The 24,008-nt window shown below is 41.3% G+C and overlaps 1 protein-coding gene across 7 annotated transcripts in view; it reads left to right on the top strand.

Moving 5' to 3' along the window:
* Positions 1–24,008, top strand: part of NR2C2 (nuclear receptor subfamily 2 group C member 2) — a 98,008-nt gene that overhangs the window by 49,099 nt on the left and 24,901 nt on the right. For all 7 annotated transcript variants that reach the window (XR_003518473.2, XR_003518472.2, XR_003518474.2 and 4 more), the window contains 3 exons: positions 5,106–5,216; positions 20,201–20,401; positions 22,537–22,639. Coding sequence is in view for 3 of the 7 variants with exons in the window: in XM_027586447.2 (XP_027442248.1) it covers positions 5,106–5,216; positions 20,201–20,401; positions 22,537–22,639 (415 nt within the window). In the remaining 4 variants the exon portion in view is untranslated. The remainder of the gene's footprint in view (positions 1–5,105; positions 5,217–20,200; positions 20,402–22,536; positions 22,640–24,008) is intronic.

Here is a 24,008-nt window from a genome sequence, read left to right as displayed (position 1 = left end):
TTCTGTGGGTTACTTTTCACTTTCTATATAGTGTCCTTTGAAGCACAAAAGTTGTTAATTTTGACAAAGTCCATTTTGTGTATTTTTCTTTTGTTTATTGTGTTTTAAGTGTAATAGTAAGAAATTATTGCCTAATCCAAGGTTAAGAAGCTCTACACCTATGTTTTCTAATTTTTGTATATGATGTGAGGTAGGGTTGAATTTTTTTTTTTTTTTAAGGTTTATTGAAAGAGAGCACGAGCATAGTTGGGGGAGGGACAGAGGGAGAGAATCTCAAGCAGATTCCCCACCAAGCATGGAGCTTGATGTGGGGCCCAGTCCCGTGACCCTGAGATCATGGCTTGAATTGAAACCACAAGTTGGATGCTTAACCTACTGAGCCATCCCAGTGCCCCTTATATTTTTTTATAATAAGAAAAAAGAATTTCCTGTCCAAGGAGAGCTTCACTATTATTTTTATCACATGTAACAACATTTATACACAGTTTATAACTCAGGCTCTAGAAGAATTTTCAGGAAGCTTGTGATAGTATTGATAGTTACTATGTGTTGAATGGAAATAATACTTAACATATTATTCATTAACCCTCCCATCAGTCTCATAAAGTAGTCATAATATGTCCATGTTAAATTTGAGGAAACTGAAGTTTAGAGGATTTAAGTCACTTGCTCAGGATGACAGTACATATTTCAGAGCCTGGGTCTATCTGATTGCATAGCCTGTGGTACTCATATAATGTTGATTGCTTTAAAATGTCTTACAGGTAAAGTGAATATCTAAATCAGAAAGTTAGCATTATTAGTCTATTAGTTAAGAATTCCATGTATCTGAAATTGGTAGAATTAACTTGCAGAGTAATAATAGATTCAACCGAAATGCCGAATGTTCATTACTAAAGAAGGATTTAATGAATGTGCTCTGATAAAGTGACTGGCCAGTCTTTTCTTCATACTTACAAATAAACAGAGCTAGGAAATATGTGTACATGGATACTGGGAGATGTATTTTGCAGGGTTTGCCTTTCCTGCCTACATCTTAGCTCAGAACTAATTTACATGAAGCATTTTGTAAACTGAATATCACTATGAAAATATTGTATTCTGTTGTCTTTATAATGTAATCTTTTTGGTTGGTTAAATTAATGCTGTGAAAGAAAAAAGCTTTTCATGACTACCCCCAGCAATTAATCAATTGTGATGTGCTTTATAAAACTGAGATGTGTTTCACTTACCAGAAAATTCACCTTTAAAAGTATATAGTTTTGGGGCACCTGGCTGGTTCAGTTAGTAGAGCATGTGATTCTTGATCTCAGGGTTGTGAGTTCAAGCCCCACATTGGGCATGGAGCCTACTTAAAAAAAAAAAAAAGATACGTATTTGATACATTCGCAGTGTTATACAGCCAACACCACTAATTCCAGAACATTTTCATCATCCCCCAAAGAAACTCCATGCCTATTAGCAGTTATTCCCCCTTCCCCCATCCCCTCAAGTCCTGGGAACCACTAATTTACTTTCTTTAGCTACAGATTTGCCTATAATATGAATGGAATCATACAGTATGTGTTTTTTTATGATTGATTTCATCCATGTTGTAGCATGTATCAGTATTTCATTACTTTTTATTACTAAATAATATTCCATAGGATGGATATACCACTTTTTTTTTTTTAATCCATTCATCAGTTGATGGTCATTTGGGTGGTTTCTACTTTTGGAGCTGTTATGAATTATGCTGAACATTGATCTACAAATTTTTTGTGTGAACATGTTTGCCTTTCTCTTGAATATATACCTAAGAGTGAAACTGTTGGTTCATATGACAACTCTGTGTTTAACTTTTGAAGATTGGTGAGACTGTTTTCCAAAGAGGCTGTACCATTCTATATTCCTGCCAGCAGTGTATGAGAGTCCAGTTTTTTCACATCCTCATCAACATTTGTTATTTTCTGGTTTTTTGGATAGTAGCCATTCTAGTATGTATGAGATGGCATTTTGATGTAGTTTTGGTTTTTATTTCCCTAATGATTAGTAGTGATGTTGAATGGCTTTTCATGTGTTTATTGGCTGTTTTGTATCTTCTGTGGAGAAATGTCTATTCAAGTCCTTTATTCATTTTTTATTTGGGTTAGGTTTTTTATGTGTTGGATTTTAAGAGTTCTTTGTATACTGGATATTGTAGTTGTAGCTGTCTTAAATTTAGATTTTTGATCCATTTTGAGTTAATTTTTGTTCATGGTGTTAAAGGTACAACTTCATTCTTTTGCATGTGGATAGCCAGTTTTTCCAGCACCAGTTGTTGAAAAGACTGTCCTTGCCCCCACCAAATGATCTTGATACCCCTATCAAAAATTATTTAACCATTATATGCCAGGTTTTATTTCTGGGATCTCTGTTCTGTTCCTTTGGTCTTTATGTCTGTCTTTATACCAATATCACACTGTTTTGATTATTTTCACTTTGTAGCAAAATCAGGAAGTGTGAGTTTTCCAGCTTTGTTCTTTTTCAAGGTAGTTTTGGCTATCTGTTTAGGGTCCCTTGAGATTCCATATGAATTTTGGGATGGATTTTCTGTTTCTGCAAAAAACACTGGGATTTTGACAGGGGTTGCATTAAATCTGTAGATCACTTTGTAGTATTGACATCTTAGCAATATTAAGTCTTTCAATCCATGAACACAGAATATGTTTCCATTTACTTATATCTTTAATTTCTTTTAGCAGTGTTTTATAGATTTTATTATACAGGTCTTTTTTACCTCTTTGGTTAACTTAATTGCTAAGCAATCGATTCTTTTTGATGCTTTCACGATGGAATTTTTTTTTTGTAATTTCCAGATTGTTCATTTTGTATAGAAATGCTACTGATTTTTCTGTGTTGACTTAGTATCCTGCTGCTTTGCTGAATTTATTTATTCTAACAGACTTTTTTGGGAGGGAGGGGGGAATCTTTGGTTTCTTATCTTATAGTTAGAAACTTTGCAGTCTTGGGGTGCCTGGGTGACTCAAATTGGTTAAGCAACTAACTCTTGGTTTTGGCTCAGGTCATGATCTCGGGGTCATGAGATCAAGCCCCGTGAGAGTTCTGTGCTGAGCCTGCTAAAGATTCTCTCTCTCCCTCTGCGCCTCCTCCCAACCCCCTTCACCCCATCCCCGCTGTTGCACATACGCTCTCTCTCTCTCTCAAATAAATAAATCAAATTTTTAAAGAAAACTATCGGTCTTTTACCATTAAGTATTGTGTTAGCTGTATTTTATAGATACTCTTTATCTGATTGAGAACTCTTTATTTTATTTATTTACTTGAGAGAGAGAGTGTGCATGAGCGGGGGGAGGGGCAGAGGGAGAGGGAGAAGCAGGCTCCCCACTGAGCGGGGAGCCCAACACTGGACTGGATTCCAGGACCTGAGATCATGACCTGAGCCAAAAGCAGACGCTTAACCACCTGAGCCACCCAGGTGCCCCAGATTGAGAACTTCCTGTTTCTAGTTAGTTGAATGTTTTTTTTTGTGTGAAATGGTGTTGGATTTTGTCAAACGGTTTTTCTGTGTCAATTGAGATTTTGAGGCTTTTATCCTCTATTAATACAGCAGATTACATTACATACATATGGTGAGCCAACCTTCTGTTTCTGTGGTAAATCCCACGTGGTCATGGTGTATAAGTTTTTTTAAAGATTTTATTTATTAGAGAGCATGTGCTCATGAGAGGAGGGAGAGGGGCAGAGGGAGAGGGAGAAAGAGACTCCCCAGTGAGCAGGGAGGCCAATACAGGGCTCCATCCCAGGACTCCAGGTTCATGACCTGAGCCAAAGGCAGCTCCCTAACCAACTGAGCCTCCCAGGTGCCCTCATGGTGTATAATTTTTTATATGCCTCTGGATTCAGTTTGCTAATGTTTTATTGAGGATTGTTGCACCTATATTCATAAGGAATATTGGTCTGTAGTTTTCTTGTGATGTCTTTGCCTAGTTTTGGTTACATAGAATGAATTGAGAAATGTTCCCCCGCCTGTTTTTTGGAAGAGCTTATAAAGCATGGTTCATGATATACTTTTTTCTTTTCTTTTTTTTTTTTTAACAAGAGCAAGCACATGTGAACGGGGGAGGGGCAGAGGAAGAGGGAGACTCTTTAAGAGAGAATCTTTTGTTTTTTAAAGATTTTATTTGAGAGAGAAAGAGACAGAGATAGTGACAGAGATAGCATGAGCAGGGAGAGGGAGAAGCAGGCTCCCCGCTGAGCAGGTAACCCTGCATGGGGTTTGATCCCAGGACCCTGGGATCATGACCTGAGCTGAAGGCACTTAACCGACTGAGCCACCCACGCGCCCCTTAAGAGAGAATCTTAAGCAGGCTCAGTGCCCAGTGTGGAGCCGATGTGGGGATTGATTTCATGACCCTGAGATCATGACCTGAGCTGAAATCAAGAGTCAGTCGCTTAACGGATTGAGCCACCCCGGTGCCCCATGATATACTTTTATTCAAGGAAAAGTAGTAACTGCCCACTTCAGGTGCCCAGATGACCACTCAGGACCTTGAACCTTGCCTTTGGTGGGTATTGACTAAATTCCAGACCTTTGTATAATTGATTGGGCTTTTCCCAGCCCCATCCCAGTGGGACTGGGGGATTACCAGGACTCTTTCACAAGTAGTTTTTCAGTGTAGTGCTGGTTCTTTTTGCCATCCTTTATGGTGTTATGAGAATCTTTCTTCTGGAAACTATCATCTTAAAGGAGTGTTTTACAGCTGGTTTTGGAGACAGTGAAAACATTCAAAGATCATTTCTAAAAAGTTACCCTAGCAGCTATTTATTAAAGTTGTATAGAGCAGATTTGAAATTCCTCTGTGTTTTTTGTGGGAATTTTTTTGTTTTATGGGGGGGTATTTGTTTTTGCATTTTCAGCATTAGAAATAGCTCTTTTAAGATTGTATTTTCTTACAGCCATCCTGTGGCAGTATCTCATTAGTCCTTTGTCACTCTGGGTACAAACACCAGAACTACTCAAGTTTATTACTCAAAGCCACAGTGAAAGCAAGAGGCATGGTCCCCAGCTACCACTGGGCATTTTTCTGAGCTCCATTGTGATCCATCCCACTTCTCCCCAACAGGTACCACGGACACAGACCTCTCGGCCGGAATCTCCAGGGATGACCAGCCCCTCCCCGCGCATCCAGATAATCTCTGCCGACTCTGCGGTAGCTTCACCTCAGCGAATTCAGGTACCTGCACCAATCCCACTTGGTTCCAGCCACCTGCCCAAAGGTAGTCCTGTCTTCTGAATCCTTTGCAGAACAAACCTACCTCAGGATTTCACTAACGAGTTGTGCTTCTTGGGCATCAAGTAAAATACAACCTCATTTATTCTTTAAAAAAGAAAAAGTTTACATTGATTGATTAACTTTTTATGCAAAAGTTTAAACTATTGTTCGAAACTATTGGGATCAGTATACCATTTAATTACTTAAATGCTTCCAAATTGAGAGGCAGTATGTCCTCGTAGTTAAGTATATGGGCCCCCACTTGAAGTCAGATTCAGTGCCCCACTTTTTAGCTATTTCAACCTTAAAAATTAACTTTTCAGTGCCTCGATTTTTTTCATTTAGAAAATGTATGTAAACCTCATAAGGTTATTTTGAGGAATCAATGGAATATTGCTTGTAAAGTGCTTAGAACAGTGATTGGCACATACTAATGGTTCAGTATGTACTAATTATCTGCAATAATTATTGCTAGTATTATTGTTATTAACTAATTGGTATTCACTTATGATAGGTTTAGTCTTGCCCAGGGCTCTGAGAAGATGTGTGTATTGAAGTCACTGTCAACAAGTTGGGAGGAAGGGATAATATGTTGATGACACACAGATTAAAGATTCAAAGTTACCTCAACAAGCTGAATCAAAAGGCTAAACAACAACAACAACAAAAAACATGAAAAAAGATGAATGGCAGAAAAAATATTAGTTACATAACACGAGTTTGAGAGAATACCAGGGTGGACAGATAATTTGAGTGAATAAGTAAAAGGATTGCTTCATTTACAGTTTATTCCAAGCTTGGTATAAGTGAACAGGATGATATTGTAACTAGGTAATTTCTATAATGTTTACCTACTCTTAAAAGTGATTTTTTGGACTAACCTATTATAAACTAAACATAAAAGAGTTCTAATGAGTAAAATGAAAGAAGTTAAAAGATTATATTCCCATTATGTCTGTATTGTGTAATATTTTACCATAAACACTGAAGCTCATAATATATAAGTCATTTTAACTTCACACCAGTAGGAAACATGTAGCTGAGTGTTTGGAAATTCAGAAGTAATGGGCCCAGCATTTAACAAGGTTTTACTGTTCCTCAGAATTAAGAACTCTATAGCTAAATTATTTTTTCTCTTTTATTTTGTCCTTATTTGATCATTACGACTTAAAAATGGGTCCTTTATAGTTTTGTGGAGTATGTGTTAGGATTCTGCCTAACTCTCCCAACTCTGGGAAAGGAGCTAACTGCATTTAATCATGGCCTATACATCATGGGCTCATAACCATCTGAGGGCAGATGAGAACATAGAAAGTTCTCCAGGAGACTGTCAGTAGCTAATGTATATATCAAGAGTACACCTTTCCCCCTTTTGGTATGAGAAGAATCTCTCTTTTCCTAAGGGCCATTCTAGCATCCCATTCCTTACAGTGGGCTATCCCCATGCCATGGTGCTTGGCCCATGGTGACACTGCTGTCCTGGCTGGAATGCAATGCAGTAAGGTCCCTTGAATAGAAGTCTTGTAGAATAGATGCTTGGTGTTGAGCTTTTAGTCTCTCTGGGGAAGATAAGCCTTTGGCATGAGCTTTATATATAGTAAATGTAGTCGAAATCTTTCCATTGTGAACTGTCAATAAAATTGGACATACCCTGAGTGCAGCTGAATTGACTGTATTTCAAGGTTTGTTTTTTGTTTTGTTTTGTTTTGTTTTTAAGGAAAATGAAGGTTATAGGATGATTTTTTGGTTCTTTGTTGGTGGTGATGGCTTCAGTGAGTTTTCATTTCTAGCCCTGACTTCAGTGATAATCTCCAAAGCCTTAAGTCCTGGGAAGAGAATAAGTGCTATGATGTTTTCATGAATAACAATGCTTAGAACCCAAATGGTGGCTTCTGTGTTAAAGTTAGGAGGGAAAGATTATACAGTAAGGGTGATAGGGCTAGGTGACATTTAGGAGCTTTGGCTCTGAATGGAACAGACTTAGGATCAAATCTTGTCTCCACTCAGCTATGTGACTCTGGAGAAAGTTTCTGTAACCTCTATAGCTATAAAATGACAACAATAATAATACCTATTTAATAGAATTTTGAAAGGATTAAATGCTTGCAAACTTATAGGAAGCAAATACCAATGTTAGCAACTATAATTTTTTTAAGTTTTATTTTTATATAATTTCAAACTTACAGAAAATAGTACATGGAAATCCTGTACATCTACCCAGATTCACCAGTTGTTTGCTGTTAACATTCTAAGTGAATGTACGTATATTTTTTCTGAATTATTTTGAGAATAGAGATAGCACACCTCTTTGCTCTAAATATTTCAGTATGTATTTTCTAAGAATAATGACATTTTCTTACATTATCACAATACAGTTATCAAAAATCAGGGAATTTAATATTGAAACATGCCATTGTCTAATCCATAGTTGATATTCTAAAATGTCATCAGTTGTCATAGTTAAGTCCTTTAAAAGCTCTTTTCTCTCATTCCAGGATTTATGTTCTTGTTTTTAATAACAATAATGTGGCAGTCAACACCAGACCAAACATATCTAGTTATGCAGGCCTGCACTGAGTGATCTAGAACATAGACTTGTATCTATCAGTATCTTGTCATCATAATGGCTGCAAAGGGCTTTGGGGCCAAGTGGGAAGGCTGGAGGAAGTAGCCTTGTGTCTAGAGTTGAGAGCTATCGTTATGGGGTTACAGAGGTCTAGGGTGGAGTCTGTGGAAGGAGATAGGGAGATAGGAAGAGCCATAGAAGAGCACCCACTTGTCTGAGAATGAGGCTTAATTGAACCCATCCAATCACAAAGTAGCTTCTCAATAAATCTCAATAGGTTTTCATCATAATGCAGTGTTTCCAGGCCAGTGGTTTGCAAATTTTGTCTTCATTGCTTCCCACATGACATAAACATCAGGTTCAGATTTTTTTTTTAAATATGTAATCCAGTTTTTAAAGCAATCAAGATAGATTAAAAAAAGAAAAACCCACTTGATCATGTCATATACCAAATTTGACATGCTGGAGATCACTGGTGTGCTCACGTGTACTGCCATGTTCATTGTTCGGAGCAGACCTTGGTATAAAGCTTCTCTTGCCATTTCTGTGTATTTTAAGGTTTTCCTGAGGTACCCCTCTATACTCCCCATTTCAGGTTTATGTTTTGAGAGCATCATTATATTCAGAGTTTGACCTAAAGAAATGTTTGAATTTGAGCTTATAAAATATATGATAAAATACTTGTTTTACCTACTTTATATATTGAAGTTTCACATTTTACTAGGAAGGACTTCTGCTATTATATATTTTTTAAGAGTTTGAGATCTTTACTTGGGCTCTTAAAGCACCTCCTTCCCTATTTCTCTCTTCTATTAGCTCTTTATTCCTGCACATCCCTTCTTGGATGTCAGTACTTTTCTGTCCTTCCCATGTTCTCAGCCATCTGACGTTTCCTTTCTTGCTCTGAAGTTCTCCTGGCCCCCCTCAGGTACTCATTGCTGTGAAAAATCACACCACACCAAACAGGGTACAGAGTAAATGATGCATCTCCCTTCCTCCTCTTCCCCAAGTCACCCAGGTCTCTCCCAGGAGGTAGCCACTATTACCATACTGCTTACTTGTTTTTTCAGAGACAGGCTGTACATATAGACCAAAAACACATGTGTAAATATGTACAGCGTATTTTTCATGCATGTAGAGATTTTTCTAGACTGTGCTCACCTTACTCTTTTGTCTTAACATCTCTTAGAGGTAGTTCCCATGTGGTAGAAATAACTCCTTCTTTCTCTTGAGTGGCAACTTTGATATCCCATGGATGCTGCAGTGAATACCTTTTACCTGTTTAATTTAGCACATCTGTAGAATCAGTTCCTCAAACTAGGATTGCTGGGAGAAAGGATGTATCCATGTGTAATTTTTTTTTTATTGAGGTGTAATTGACCTATCACATCATATTCTTCAGGTATACAACATCATGATTTTTTAAAAAGATTTTATTTGAGAGAGTGTGTGTGCGTGTGCGCAAGAGAGAGAGCGCATGGGGGGGAGGGACAGGGGGAGAGGGAGAAGCAGACTCCCCACTGAGCAGGGAGCCCAATGTGGGACTTGATCCCAGGACCCTGGGATCATGACCCTAGCAGAAGGCAGACGCCCAACCGACTGAGCCACCCAGGCACCCCAATGTAATAGTTTGATATTTGTATATATTGTGAAATGATCACAGTGAGTCTGGTTACCATTCATCACCATACGTGGTTAGACATTTTTTTTCTCATACTAAAAACTTTTAAGATTTACTCTCTTAGCAACTCTCAAGTATGCCACACAGTAGTATTAACTGTAGTCACCGTACTGTATATTGCATCCCCATGACATTTATTTTATAACTGGAAATATGTACCTTTTGACCTCCTTTGCCCATTTTGACCCCCTCCCAACCTCCCCACTTCAGGGAGCCACCAATCTGTGCTCTGTATCTATGAGCTCGTTTTTTTTTTAAGATTCCACATGTAAGTGAGATCATATAGTATTTGTCTTTGTCTTTATTCCACTTAGCATACTGCTCTCAAGGTCTGTCTGTGCTGTCGCAGATGGCAAAATTGCATTCTCCTTTATGGCCATATAATACTCTATGTAAATACACACACACACACACACACACACACACACACATAATACTCTATGTAAATACACACACACACACACACACTACACACACACACACACACACACACACACACACACACTACATTTTCTTTATCCACTCATCCATCTATAGACACTTAGGTTGTTTCCATATGTTGGCAGTTATAAATAATGTTGCAGTGAACATTAAGGTGCGTATATCTTTTTGAGCTAGTGCTTTTGTTTTCCTTGGATAAATACCCAGAAGTGGAATTGCTGGATTATATGATAGTTCTATTTTTAATTTTTTTAAAAATTAAAGCCACTGTTTTCCATAGTGGCTGCACCGATTTATATTCCTACCAACTGTGCATGAGGGCTCTTTTCTCTCCACATCCTTACCAACACTTGTTAATTGCTTTTTTTATTATTATTTGATACTAGCCATTCTGACAGGTGTGAAGTGGTATCTCATTGTGGTTTTGATTTGCATTTCCCTGATGATTAGTGATGTTGAGCATCTTTTCAGTACTTGTTGGCCGACTTTCTGTCTTCTTTTGGAAAATACCTATTCAGATCCTCTGCCCATTTTTTAATCAGTTTGTTTTTTGCTCTTGAGGTGTTTGAAGTTTTTTTATATAACTTGGATATTAACCCCTTAACAGATATATAATTTATAGGTATTTTCTTCCATTCAGTAGGTTGTCTTTCCATTTTGTTGATGGTTTCGAAACCTTTGCTGTGCAGAAGCTTTTTAGTTTCATATAGTTTCACTTGTTTAATTTTGCTTTTGGTATCAGATCACCAAAACTGATGTCAAGTTTACTGCCTTTTTATGTTTTCTTCTAGGAGTTTTATGGTTTCAGGTCTCAAAATCAAGTCTTGATTTTTTTTTTTTTTTAAGGCTTTATTTATTTGAGAGAGAGAATCGGGGGGGCGTAGAGGGAGAGGGAGAGAGAGAATGCCACTCAGACTCTGTGCTGAGTGAGCAGGGAGCCCGGCCTGGGGCTCAGTCTCACAACCCTGAGATCATGACCTGAGCTGAAATCAAGAGACAGACACTTAACAAACTGAGCACCCAGGTGCCCCAAGTCTTCCTTTGATTTTGAGTTGATCTTTGTATATCGTGTAAAATAGTGGTCCTGTTTCATTCTTCTGCACGTGGCTTTCCCAGTATCATTCACTTATTGAAGAGGCTGTCCTTTCCCCATGGTATATTCTTGGCTCCCTTTGTCATAAATTAATTGACCCATATATGTGTGGGTTTATTTCTGGCCTCTTTCTTCTTTGCCATTTATCTACTTGTTTGTTTTTAGGCCAGTACCATACTGTTTTGATTACTATAACTTTATAATATAGTCTGAAATCGGAGCGTGATGCTTCCAGCTTTTTTCTTTTATTCTCAAGGTTGCTTTGGCTATTTATCTTTTGTGGTTCCATACAAATTTTAGGATCACTTTGTTCTATGAAAAATGCCATTGGAATTTTGATAGGAATTGCATCAAATCTGTAGATTGCTTTGGATAGTATAGACATTTTGACAGTATTAACTCTTCCAATTTAGGAGCACAGAATATTTTTCTATTTGTGTTTTCAGTTTCTTTTGTTAATGTCTTACAGTTTTCAGTGTGCACTTCTTTTACCTTCTTGGTTAAATTTATTCCTAGGTATTTTATTCTTTTCTCTTCTCTTCTCTCTTCTTTTTTTTTCTCTTTTCTCTCTGTAGGCTCCATGCTGGGCTTGAACTCACAACCCTGAGATCAAGACCTGAGCTGAGCTCAAGTGTCAAGAGGCTTGACTGACTGAGCCACCCAGGCGCCCCTTGTCTTTATGATTTTCTATGCATAATATCATGGCGTCTGCAAATATTGACAGTTTTACCTCTTCTTTTTCAATTTGAATGCCTTTTTCTTATTTTTCTTGGCTAATTGCACTGGCTAGGACTTCTAGTACTTTGTTGAATAAAAGCACCAACAATAGGCATCTTTGTTTTATTCCTGATAATTGGAGGAAAAGCTTTCAGCTTTTCACCTTTGAGTATGATATTAGCTGAGTTGTCCATGTGTAATTTTGACAGTCACTGACAGACTGCCTTCCAAAGAGGTTGTGCCAATTTATATTCCCACCAGCTCAGTATGAGGGTGCCCATTACCCTTCACAGTTAACTATATATTATGCTGTATATACTGTTTAATCTTTTTTAGTTCTCTAGGTGAAATATCACTGCTGTATAAGTTTTGCATTTCTGTTACTTATTCATCCATAAATATGTAATAAACAAAAATTACTGTTTTTGAGTATCTAAGCTGATACTTAAAATTTATATCAATTTTAAATCATAAATAAGAAAGTACTTTTCCTGCTTTCTGAGAATTTCCATCTTCTTACATTTCTCATCTGTTCTTCCATGTTGTCTGCTTTTTCCTCTAGAGATCTTAACATATTGATCTTTCTATTCTAAGTTTCTTGTTTGGTCATTCCAAGATTTTTGTCCTTTTGGAGTCTGATTCTGCTGCTTGTTTTATCTCTTCCAATTGTGTTTTTCTTGCCTTTTGGCATGCCTTATACATATTATTTTTAAAACCAGACAGTATCTGTTGTTGGGTAATAAGAACTGAAGTAAATAAGCCTCTACTATGAGGATTTATGTTAATCTGGCTAGGTTGAATTGTGTGTGATGTTTGCTGTGGCTGTAGGTCCAGAGGCTTCAGATTCCTCTAGTGTCTTTGTCTTAGTCTCTCCTCTTGACTTTGGGCTTCCTTGGATATTCTTCCTCAGAGAGTGTGTGTCTTGAAGCTCTTCCATCTGTAATCCACTGTTATACTGAAGCCCTGTTGGTAGGGTGGTAAGGTGTCAGGGAGGGAAAGCGTTCTATCATCTTATGATGAAATCTCAGTATTTAGTAGGCCTGTGTCCCTGGGCTACCTGTATGAGTTCCAGGACCAAGTTCCAACTTTGAGGTGGGGTTGGAGGGGTCCCGCATACACAACACCAAGCAGTTCTGACACTATCAGCACAGAGATAGCATCAGATTCTACAGACTAATGATTCAGACCTGTAAGACTGACCCCTACTCTCACCTCAGACACCAGTCACAAGTCCCAGGCTATTAGCTGAGCTTCTGACCAACCAGTTACAGATTAGAGGTTCCAATGATGTTCTTAGGTTCAATTAATTTGCTAGAGCAGCTCACAGAACTCAGGGAAGCACTTATGGTTACCAGTTTGTTAAAGGATACAGATCACCAGCCAGATGAAGATACCTTGGGCAATGTGCCAAATGAGGGAGCTTCTGTCCTCGTGAAGCTTGGGGCCAGCTTGGTGACACATGAAGTGTTCTGGTTCACCACGCATGGAGGCTCTCTGTAAAGGGCCAAAAAGCTGTTCTCTTGGGTTTTTATGGAGGCTTTATTACATAGGCATGATTGATTAAGTAATTGACCACTGGCTGATTCAACCTCCAGCCCCTCCCCCACACCCCTACCCAGTTGGGGGGTGGTACTGAAATTTCCAACCTTTTAATCACATCGTTGATCCTTCTGGCAACCAGCCCCTGCCCTTGGGAGGGGTCCCAAAAGTCACCTTCATTAATAACAAGACACTTGTTTCACTTTTTTGGCTCTAAAGCATTTTTAGGAGCTGTGGGTGAAGATCGAATATATCTGAAAAATATATTTTTGTCATCTGAATGACCAATTACATATTTCTTATAAATCATATTGCAGGTTGTAACCTTCACAAGTGTGTATTATTCCCTTACTGCCCACCCCTTTCTCTAAGATAGAAAGGTCCAAGAGGCCTGGAGTTGAAGAAACGCCCTTTCCCCAAGTGGGATAGGACTCAAGTAGTGTTTTCCCCTGGGGAATAGGCCTGTGTTTATTTTACAGAAGAAACCCTTGAGTTTATTTTACAAAAATTCTTTTTTTTTTTTAAGATTTTATTTATTTATTTGAGAGAGAGAGAGAGAGAATGAGAGATACAGAGCACGAGAAGGAAGAGGGTCAGAGGGAGAAGCAGACTCCCCGCTGAGCGGGGAGCCCGATGCAGGACTCGATCCCGGGACTCCAGGATCATGACCTGAGCCGAAGGCAGTCGCTTAACCAACTGAGCCACCCAGGCGCCCTATTTTACAAAAATTCTTCCCCTACCCCTACCAGAGCCACCAGGGAATCTTTCTCATCTCTTCACCTTGAGAACGAGGTGGGATTCCTAGATCTAAAATCCCTGACCCTCCCAAGACTGTGGCCCCCAGGAGTTTCTTACTCCCATCCTAGTCTGTGCTAAGTCTCCAGCAGCTCTTTGTAATTACCTTTTAAATATTCCTCCGGGTTGGCTTCTGTACCACCTAAGCAGATCTCAGACTTTGTGAATCCACCTCTCCAGATTTGGGGATGGATTTGCCCTGCACACTCAAGTTCTCTGATAAGTCCAAGGAAAGTCACTGATTTTCAGTTTATCTTGCTTTTTCTGTTGTAAAGATGAAATGGTGACTTCTAAGCTCTTTACATTGAAGTTGAAACCAGAAATATACTTTGAGCTCCACACTCATCTATCTGGTATTTTACTTGACATATCTATTTAGGCATCTCATATTTGGCAGGCCAAAAACAGACTTCTGAATTCCTACCAACCCTTGCTCCCTCCACCATGCCAGTCATTGTTCAGGCTAGAAACCCGAGAGTCATTCCCGGCTCTTCATCGTCCAGTGCTCACATCTGTACCCACCTGCATGTGCTGTCGCTCCTCCCTCCAGCACACATCCTGCAGTGATCCCCTGCTCTCCAGACCCGCAGCCCCCATCTTCAGCTCCCACCTGGGCTCCTCCAGGGACATCCAAACAGTTTCTCAGTTTCCACTTTTTTGGTTCTATATTTTTTCCATCCAACATCCAGGAATATCTGTTTAAAATGCAAAGTCCATCATTCCTTCACTTCAAGTCTTGAATGTATTTAGAAAACACTGTTTTGTGTTATTCAGGGAGGAAAGCTTTGTCAAATATTTTATCTACATAAACGTTCTAGGGATTGAGTTAGTGAGGCTGAATGGAGAATATGTTTGATCTTTGCCTGTGAGCAGCACTAATTACTCATGAGTTAAAAATTTATATTTGAGTAAAAGATTCATGTACCTTTTTGCATAGGTCAAAAAAATTTTTAACAGATTTTCTTTGCCTTTACTTTTAATTATCTCTTCTATTGTCCTTTGTTATGCTTTAATATACCGACTTGTAATAATCTGACAAATTTTATATATGTATTTAAAAATATATGTTTGTATAAAATAGTATATAAGATAGATATAAAATAGCATAAGAAACCTGAAGACCCTGATTTAGGAGGGCAAACCCCTGAGTGGCTCCTGTTGTACTTGGAATGAAATCCTGACTTCTCCTAGGGCCAGCCCACCCCCCTCCCTAGGCTCCTGAGCCACTCTTCATTGTCCACAGGCCTGATGTCAGTTCTAAGAGTTCCTTCCTCATAGGGCTTTCCATATGCCAGAACATTTCCCATTGCTTAGAACACACTTTTCCCTAAACCTTTATCTGACTCCCTTCTTAGCCTTGAATCCTTGTTAAATGCCACCTTGACACAGAAGCCTTCCTTGACCTCGCTTTCTAAAAAGTTAAGGGCCTGTGTTACTCTCTCCTACTCTAGCCAGATCTTTTCTCCCATAACATTTATCACAAATTGTTCATTGGCTGTTCTGTTTGTGTTTTTGCCACTTTTCCACTAAACTTAGAAGCTTCACAAGAGCAGGAGCCATCTCCATCATGCCTGTAATCTAGCAAAGTGTGCCCGGCATAGAATAGACCCTTTGTAAGCATTTGAGGAATGAATGAGTGAGTGAGTGAGCCAAAGTCAGAGGGGGAGATTCAGTGAGGTGAAAGGAGTAAAAAAGGCTTCCCAATGAGGAGACAAGTATGTGAGAGCTTAGAGCAGGAAATACTTTTAGCGAGGTCCTCTTATATTCTGGGGCTCGTACCATCTGCCTTCAGATGTAATAATTCTTTTTTAAAGATATGTAAACAGGGGCTCAGAAAGCACATATAACTGTTACACAGTGACCCAGTTGGGAAGCAGTAGAATGAGCATTCCATTCACAGCTCTAGCTGCAAAGCCCTATTTCAGGATCACAAACTGTGTTTACAGGACCAGGTGGCAGTGAAGAAGGTGGGCAGGGTGGGAATTAGGGCCAAACAGAGAGCCTGTGCCCCATCCAAAGGAGCGACCACACACAGCCAGTTGATAACCACAGGGGAACTTGGGGGCAAGGATGGGGACAGCTTGTCAAAAGAACTGTAAGTCTGATTTTTATGGTAAATACTCTATCCTCAGCTAGTGCCAACCAGTTTTTTAAATTTTAAACCCTGAGAGGTCAAGCAAAAGTTATCCAGTGGCTGTCTTTTGCCTTCAGGCTGTCCATTTGCAGACTCTTCTTTACAACATGAATGACGAGCTCAGCTTGGCTGGAACAGAGAGTGGGTAACATGGAGGAGAATGGCAGTAAGTCAGATCTTTGAGGTCCTTTTGGGGTAGAAGTAGAGAGGGCCTTGGGCCAGTAGAGTATGTAGTCAGCTGTGCTATAATGTGACATATGTGTTCTAAAAATTTGCATACTGTGCAAAATTCTGCAGTGGAAACCACAGGGCTTATGGGGGTATGTGGGGTTAGTGGCATAATATTCAGAACTTGTTGGTGACACATTAAAAAGCAGGTATGAATTTGATCTTATTTAAATTGCGGTTTTACATACATTAAATGGTTAAGAAACACATAATGACAACCATAAATATGGCACTTTTCCTTGAAAGAGACCTGAAGCTTGCTTGTGGAGGGGATGTGGGAGGATTGTAGCTGCTGAGTTGCTGTGAGTGGGGTGATCTGAAATCAGGGAAAGCTTAACACCACATGTACTGAGCTGGCTATGCCCACCCCGCTCACTTCACCTGGGGATCATTCTCTGTGTGTGTACTGTTTCTTAGGAGAAGTCATGCATAAACACAAGATTTATATTATGCACAGGATAGTCCCTAATATATCAGTCACACTGGAACAAATGTACCTTTTCAAAACAAGAGTTGTAGCAGTACTAACCATGTAGCCAGCCTCGGGAGGCCTTAAGAGTCACAGAGGGGCACCTGGGTGGCTCAGTCAGTTAAACGTCCAATTCTTAGCTCAGGTCATGATCTCAGGGTCATGGAATCAAGCCCTGTGTTGGGCTCCGCACTGAACATGGAGCCTGCTTAAGATTCTCTCCCTCTCCTTCTGCCCCTCCTCCCTGCTCTCTCTCTTTCTTAAAAAAAAAAAAGTCACAGAGAAAACAAGACATTCCTCCTTAGGTTCTTCCCCCCCCCCCCATTTGTTACTGTTTGCAAGCAGAGAGTATGAACATTTGTTCCAAGTGAAGAGATTAAATAAAGTTTGCCTATTATGTTCATTTCCTAGGGCTGTCATAACAAATTACCACAAACTTTGTGCCTTAAAACAACAGAAATTTATTTTCTCGCAATTCTGGAGCCCTGAAGCCCAAATTCAGGTATTTGCTAGGGGCATGCTCGCTGTAAGGTTCTAGGGAAGCATCCTTCTGTGCCTTCCTAGCTTCTGGTAGTGACCGGAAACCCTCAGGGTTCCTTGCCTGCAACTGCAGCACTCCAGTCTCTGCCTCTGTCATCACAGGCCTGCTAGTAAGGACACGAGTCACTGGATTTGGGGCCTACCATCTTCCATTATGGACTCATCTTAACTTGATCACACTTGCAAAGGTCCTGTTTCCAAATAAGGTCACATTCACAGGCCCTGGGGGGTTAGGATGTAACCATCTCTTTTGGGGGGACATGATTCTACCAACAGCACATCTTTACCACCCCTCCTCGGGAAATTTAATAAGTCTGGATACATCCTCAGTTTGTTTCCTTGGTCTCATTAAACAGGTATCTGCCTGCTGATATTTGTCAGCAAGGCCTTTGTTTGCCTGAGGGTCACCCTGGGGGTTTGTGAGCCTGAATCTTTAGGGGGAAAAAAAATAATCTGAGCTTTGGGATATGTTACATAGAGTCACCAAGAGCAGCTGGACCCAGTTACTCCTACCTCCCACCCCTGCCCAGCCCCATACCTGCCATGCCTTGACCAAGAGGCCTGGGGAATAGCATCAAAGGTGGTGACATGCCAGTGACTTTGTGTACTCAGGTGCAGAGTGTGTCACCTCTGAACACGTGAAGGACTTCGACTAGCCTCGCCTTGGTTATAGCTGGTGATTGGAGATCCCTCTCAATCACATGACTATTTCATTTGTTAACAGGGAAAGTCATTTAGGAAGTAGATAAGTTTTGAGAGACATGAAAAGGAAGTCAGACATTTTACTCCCAGATCTCAGGGTTATAAGGGCCTTCTAAAGGCCAACTTGTTACCTTTTAACTAAGGTAGGAGTGCCTTCTGTGGCAGCTGAGAGAAGTGTGTGTCAGCCAGTCTGTCTGCAGTCTTTCAGTTCAGCATTGGGTAGGAAAAGTGTAAGAGAATTCTTCTTACAAAGTTTTCTGTCTCATGTTTTACTTTTCCAGGGGACTCTGAGTGTGTATGCCACAGGTTGTAACAATGAAAGGTACTTCCTTTCATTCTCTAAATCTGTTCTTCAGCCTTCAAGATCTTTTGACCTTGACCAGTTGCAAATGATGCTATGCTGGGATTCATGCGCCACCATCAGCTAAGGATTTGTTCATGCATCTTCTATTCCCAGTCTGCTCTTTCTGGTCTTGAGCTTGCTGTGCCCTCAGCCTATAACATACTTCGCCACATATTTGCATGGCTTCCTCTCTTGCTTCATTCAGGTCTTTGCTCAACATCACCTCCATCAGAGAGATCTTTCTTTCTAAAGCAGCCCCCCTGCCTCCTTCCCCTTGACATGCTTTGTCCATTTACTCTACTTTTAAGTTTTCTTTATGACACCTACCATGACTGATACTCTACAATATCAGTGTTCATGGTCTGTTTCCCCCATATAAGGTTAACTCCACGGGGTAGGAGCTCTATTGTGTTCATGTCCCTATCCCTAGTACAAAGAACAGAGTTTGACATATAGTGGACACTCCATAAACATAATGAAGTGATTGGATCTTTGTCATTTTTTTTTTTTTGAACTAACCAGCATTGTCTGATTTTCCATATTGGATAGTTGGCAAAGTTGTTGTGCTAGATTCTTTGTGAGTTTGCTGTCTGAACTTTGGAATGCTGTGTCACAAGTCAGCATCCGTCAAGATGTAGCACGGATGCCAGACCTGCCCATAAATATGGTGGAGGGAAGGGAGTTCCAGCTAGAGATGTAGTACCTCTCCCCTTATCCAAGGCCCAGCCACAACAGCCCCCAAAATCCTGTTTGCTGTGAGAGCCTGCTGGTGCCCCAGGGAGAAGGTGGGCAGCATTCCAAAGCTGGGCACTTGGCCTCGAGGAAGGCAGGACAGAAAGTAGAACAGCTTCAGAGAATTTCAGGAGCAGGAATGACAAGTCCGTCTTGCTATAGCAACTATTTCAGTTGTAACCAATGCAGTTAGGCAGGGACTCTGGAAAGAGGCGGACTCCAACAGCTGGCCCCCTGAATGGTGAACGGTGGGAGTCTCTGGAGGAGTCAGGGTCAGGACTTCACTGGACTTTATTATGCCTAGGACAGGGCATTTTTTTTTAAGTTAAACTTATCATCTACTATTATTATCTCCATTTCATAAAAGAAAGGATTTTTCTTTTTCCAGTTTTATTGAGATATAATTGGCACACAGCACTGTATAAATTCAAGGTGTACAGCTTAATGACTTCACTTACGTATATTATGAAATGATGGCCACTATAAGTTTAGTTCATATCCATCATCTTATATAGGTACAAAAGAAAAAGAAAAAAATGGCTTATTCCTTGTGATGAGAACTCTTAGGATCTACCTTCTTAACAACCTTCAGATGCACCACCCAGCAGTTAGCTACAGTCACTGTGCCATATGTCATACCCCGGTACTTTTTTTTGTCTTAAAACCGGACGTTTGTATCTTTTGACCACCTTCATCTAGTACCCCACCACCGCCCCAAAGGACATTTTAATTAAAATAGTAGGAATGATATCATCCTAAAATAAAATTAGCTCCATGAAAATTGGTTTCTGAAAAGCTCACGGTTGTGTTTTATTTTTCTCATTTCACCATGCACTGGTGAAATTGCATCTTGGACCAGCATTGACTCCAGGACGGCACTGGGCGGTCACCACTTTGAGCACCATCTGCAAGTACACAAGTCGCATGATACTCCGTGAGAGCAGCCTCCATGTTGTGTCTTGTAGATTGTAACAGACCAGCAGACAGGACAGAAGATCCAGATAGTCACCGCAGTGGACGCCTCCGGATCCCCCAAGCAGCAGTTCATCCTGACCAGCCCAGATGGAGCTGGAACTGGGAAGGTGATCCTGGCTTCCCCGGAGACATCCAGTGCCAAGCAGCTCATATTCACCACCTCGGACAACCTCGTCCCTGGCAGGATCCAGGTAAGGCTGTTGACAGGCGTTCCTTTCAGCACTTCTGCTACCAAATCGGTTTCTGACTCTTCCTCTGCCTTGAAGGCCAAATCCATCTCTAGAAGGTCCTTTGAGGACCTACAAGTATGGCAGATTGCTGCTTTGGCTGAAGTAAAAAACCAGCAAGTGAGTGGCAAGGCGCCCAGGAGGCAGTGCTTAGATGTGATGGAAGTTGAGCCAGGACAGTCAGTGGCCCACAGGAGACTGGCATGAGCAAGCTGGTACTAAGGCCACTGGAGAATTGTTCTAACTAACCTAAGGCTGCACAGAGGCAGTTCTTGGCCCCTGATATTTTAGGGGCCCCACCTAGGGCTGACTACAGCCAGATGAGGACTGACTTATTCCTAAATCTCACTTCATCTTTTCCAGATCGTCAGGCCTGGTCCCAGCTCTTCATTCTGTCCTTACCTGCTCCTGTGAACTGCTGCCTCTGGGTCTCTCCTCTCCCTGCAGCCCTGGCAACCATCCTCCCCCTTCCTGTCTTTATGACTTTGGCTACTTTAGGGACTTCACCAAAGTGGAACCCTACAATATTTTTTCTTTTGCATTTGGTTCATTTCACTGAGCATAATGTCCTCAAGGTTCATCCATGTTGTAGCCTGTGTCAGAATTGCATTCCTTTTTAAGGCTGAATAATATTCCACTGTATATACATAGACCACACTTTACTTATATAGTCATCTGTTGTTGGATGTTTAGGGTGCTTCCTCCTTTTGGCTCTTGTGAATACTGCTAAGAATCCATGTGTTTTGAGTGGGGAGGGACTTTCTACTATGGAGAAAAATAAGGAAAAGAAAAGATGTTTTTTCTTCTGATAGGACTGGGTTCAGAGCACAAGTGATGTTCAGCTTTCAGAACTGCACTTTTGAGGGCGCCTGGGTGGCTCAGTTGGTTGAGCGCCTGCCTTCGGCTTAGGTCATGATCCTGGAGTCCCGGAATCGAGTCCCGCATCGGGCTCCCTGCTGCTTGGCGGGGAGTCTGCTTCTCCCTCTGACCCTCTTCCCATTCGTGCTCTCTCTCTCTCAAATAAATAAAATAAATAAAATCTTAAAAAAAAAAATGCACTTTTGAGACTCCTCATAGTGCAATTAGTAAATTCTGCCTCCTTTCCCAGAGTACATTCTGACCAACTGAAATTAAAATTCCTCCCTGCTTTTTTATGTTGTTCATGAGAAGGTGTCTGTGGATTTTGTTGCATGTTCTATAAGAGGTCATTCTACATGGTAATTTCTATATATATTCCCACTATACAGAAATAATGGTAAGGGTTATTGTTGGTACATTATTTAATAACAGCTATTTTTCACTTTCTCCTATTGGTGTCAGTTACAGTATTCTTCCGGATGAGTAACACTGTCACCTAGAAAGTCACCTGCAAGTGAAGGAGAAACAACAGGTTTCAGAGGTCGCCTGTTCTAGTCCTTCTACTCACAGCTGCCTCAAGGAGAGACCTGGTTATTTAATTAATAAAGCTTGATTCTGGGGCCCCTGGTGGCTCAGTCGGTTAAGCGTCTGCCTTCGGCTCAGGTCATGATCCCAGGGTCCTGGGATCGAGTCCCACATCGGGCTCCCTGCTCAGCGGGGAGCCTGCTTCTCCCTCTGCCCCTCCCCCTTGCTCATGCTTTTGCTTGCTCGCTCTCGCTCTCTCTCTCAAATAAATAAAAAAAATCTTGGAAAAAAAAAAAAGCTTCATTCTTTCTCTGCCAAATATGCCTCTCGGCATACATTCCAAGCTGTTTCATGGGAATAGAGAAGGAGCCAGAAAGACCTGCAGTATGTTCATGTCGGAGCATCTGCATGTGATTCTCCACATGGCCCCCCATCCTGGGCAATTTGCTAGCCAGATAGGAGAGTGAGTAAAAACCAGTGCCTGACCTTGGACAAACCCCCCCCACCCCCACTACCATCACCCCTGAAGGGGCACTGTCTAGGTGACCAACAGGGCCATTCTTGTTATCAGGTTAAGTTGTCAGGTGGGATTTTCCCAGTTCTGCCCAGGGTTTTCCTGCTTAGAAACCCAAGATGAGGAATTTATAGTTAAACATTAGTTTGTTTAACGATCTGGTTTTTAATCAGCACTTTGCTTGTTTCCTGATTCTTCTTAGATCGTCACGGACTCTGCTTCTGTGGAGCGCTTGCTGGGTAAGGCCGACGTCCAGCGGCCGCAGGTGGTAGAGTACTGTGTGGTCTGTGGCGACAAAGCCTCTGGTAAGTAACCCTAGGTTATAGGTGCACATCATGGTCCAACATCCTGAACCAAATGGGGGTTGGAGGATTATTGGAGAGAGAACATTTTCTGTTGATTTGTAGGTTTCAAAACATGAACTCCACTTTTCTGAGTGGGGTAGTGATATAAATAAGCAAACCAGTTTGTCAGATTATTAGAATCAAAAGGAGTCGTCAAGACACTGTTTCTGTGACTTATAAATCTTGGCTATGTGTCAAATATTTACGTACTACCAAGAAAGCAATCATTTCTTTAATCTAGGTAGTATTAGCACAGTGCTTTGCTATTTCACAAGATGTGTTATCTATTTCTTCTTCATCCTTACTCTGTCTGCCATCCCCTCACTATAAACCAGTATGGGAACTACTGTAATGAAGGAGGAGGGAGCATGAGATTCTAGCTGGAGCCGTAGGGTCAGGCAAGGTCCCCCAGTGGCAGTCACGTTGTGTGAGGCTTGGAGGTTGAGGGTGTGTGTGTGTGTGTGTGTGTGTGTGTGTGTGTGTGTGTGTTGGGTAAAGCAGGAGGGCGTTCTGGCTGGTGGAGCCAGGGCCCGGTGAATTTACTGTCCACACCCATGGTGTCTTTGTGTGTGTGTGTGTGTGTGTGTGTGTGTGTGTGTGTGTGTGTGTGTTGGGTAAAGCAGGAGGGCGTTCTGGCTGGTGGAGCCAGGGCCCGGTGAATTTACTGTCCACACCCATGGTGTCTTTGTGTGTGTGTGTGTGTGTGTGTGTGTGTGTGTGTGTGTGTGTGTGTGTTGGGTAAAGCAGGAGGGCGTTCTGGCTGGTGGAGCCAGGGCCCGGTGAATTTACTGTCCACACCCATGGTGTGTGTGTGTGTGTGTGTGTGTGTGTTGGGTAAAGCAGGAGGGCGTTCTGGCTGGTGGAGCCAGGGCCCGGTGTGTGTGTGTGTGTGTGTGTGTGTGTGTGTGTGTGTGTGTGTGTGTGTGTGTGTGTGTGTGTGTGTGTGTGTGTGTGTGTGTGTGTGTGTGTGTGTGTGTGTGTGTGTGTGTGTGTGTGTGTGTGTGTGTGTGTGTGTGTGTGCCAGGGCCCGGTGTGTGTGTGTGTGTGTGTGTGTGTGTGTGTGTGTGTGTGTGTGTGAGCCAGGGCCCGGTGTGTGTGTGTGTGTGTGTGTGTGTGTGTGTGTGTGTGTGTGTGTGTTGGGTAAAGCAGGAGGGCGTTCTGGCTGGTGGAGCCAGGGCCCGGTGAATTTACTGTCCACACCCATGGTGTCTTTGGAGAAGAGCTCCTGGACTTCTGTGGTTAGGATGTGGGTGAAAGGAAACTGGAGATGGTGTCTGGTCCAGAAGTTCAGTCTTCAGCCTGCTAATGCCGGGAAGCTGTAGAAGGTGAG

The sequence above is a fragment of the Zalophus californianus genome, chromosome 1, assembly GCF_009762305.2.
Source record: "Zalophus californianus isolate mZalCal1 chromosome 1, mZalCal1.pri.v2, whole genome shotgun sequence".
Lineage (NCBI taxonomy): Eukaryota > Metazoa > Chordata > Mammalia > Carnivora > Otariidae > Zalophus > Zalophus californianus.
The sequence above is the reverse complement of the archived record's forward strand: the minus strand, read 5'-3'. Positions and strand labels throughout refer to the sequence as shown.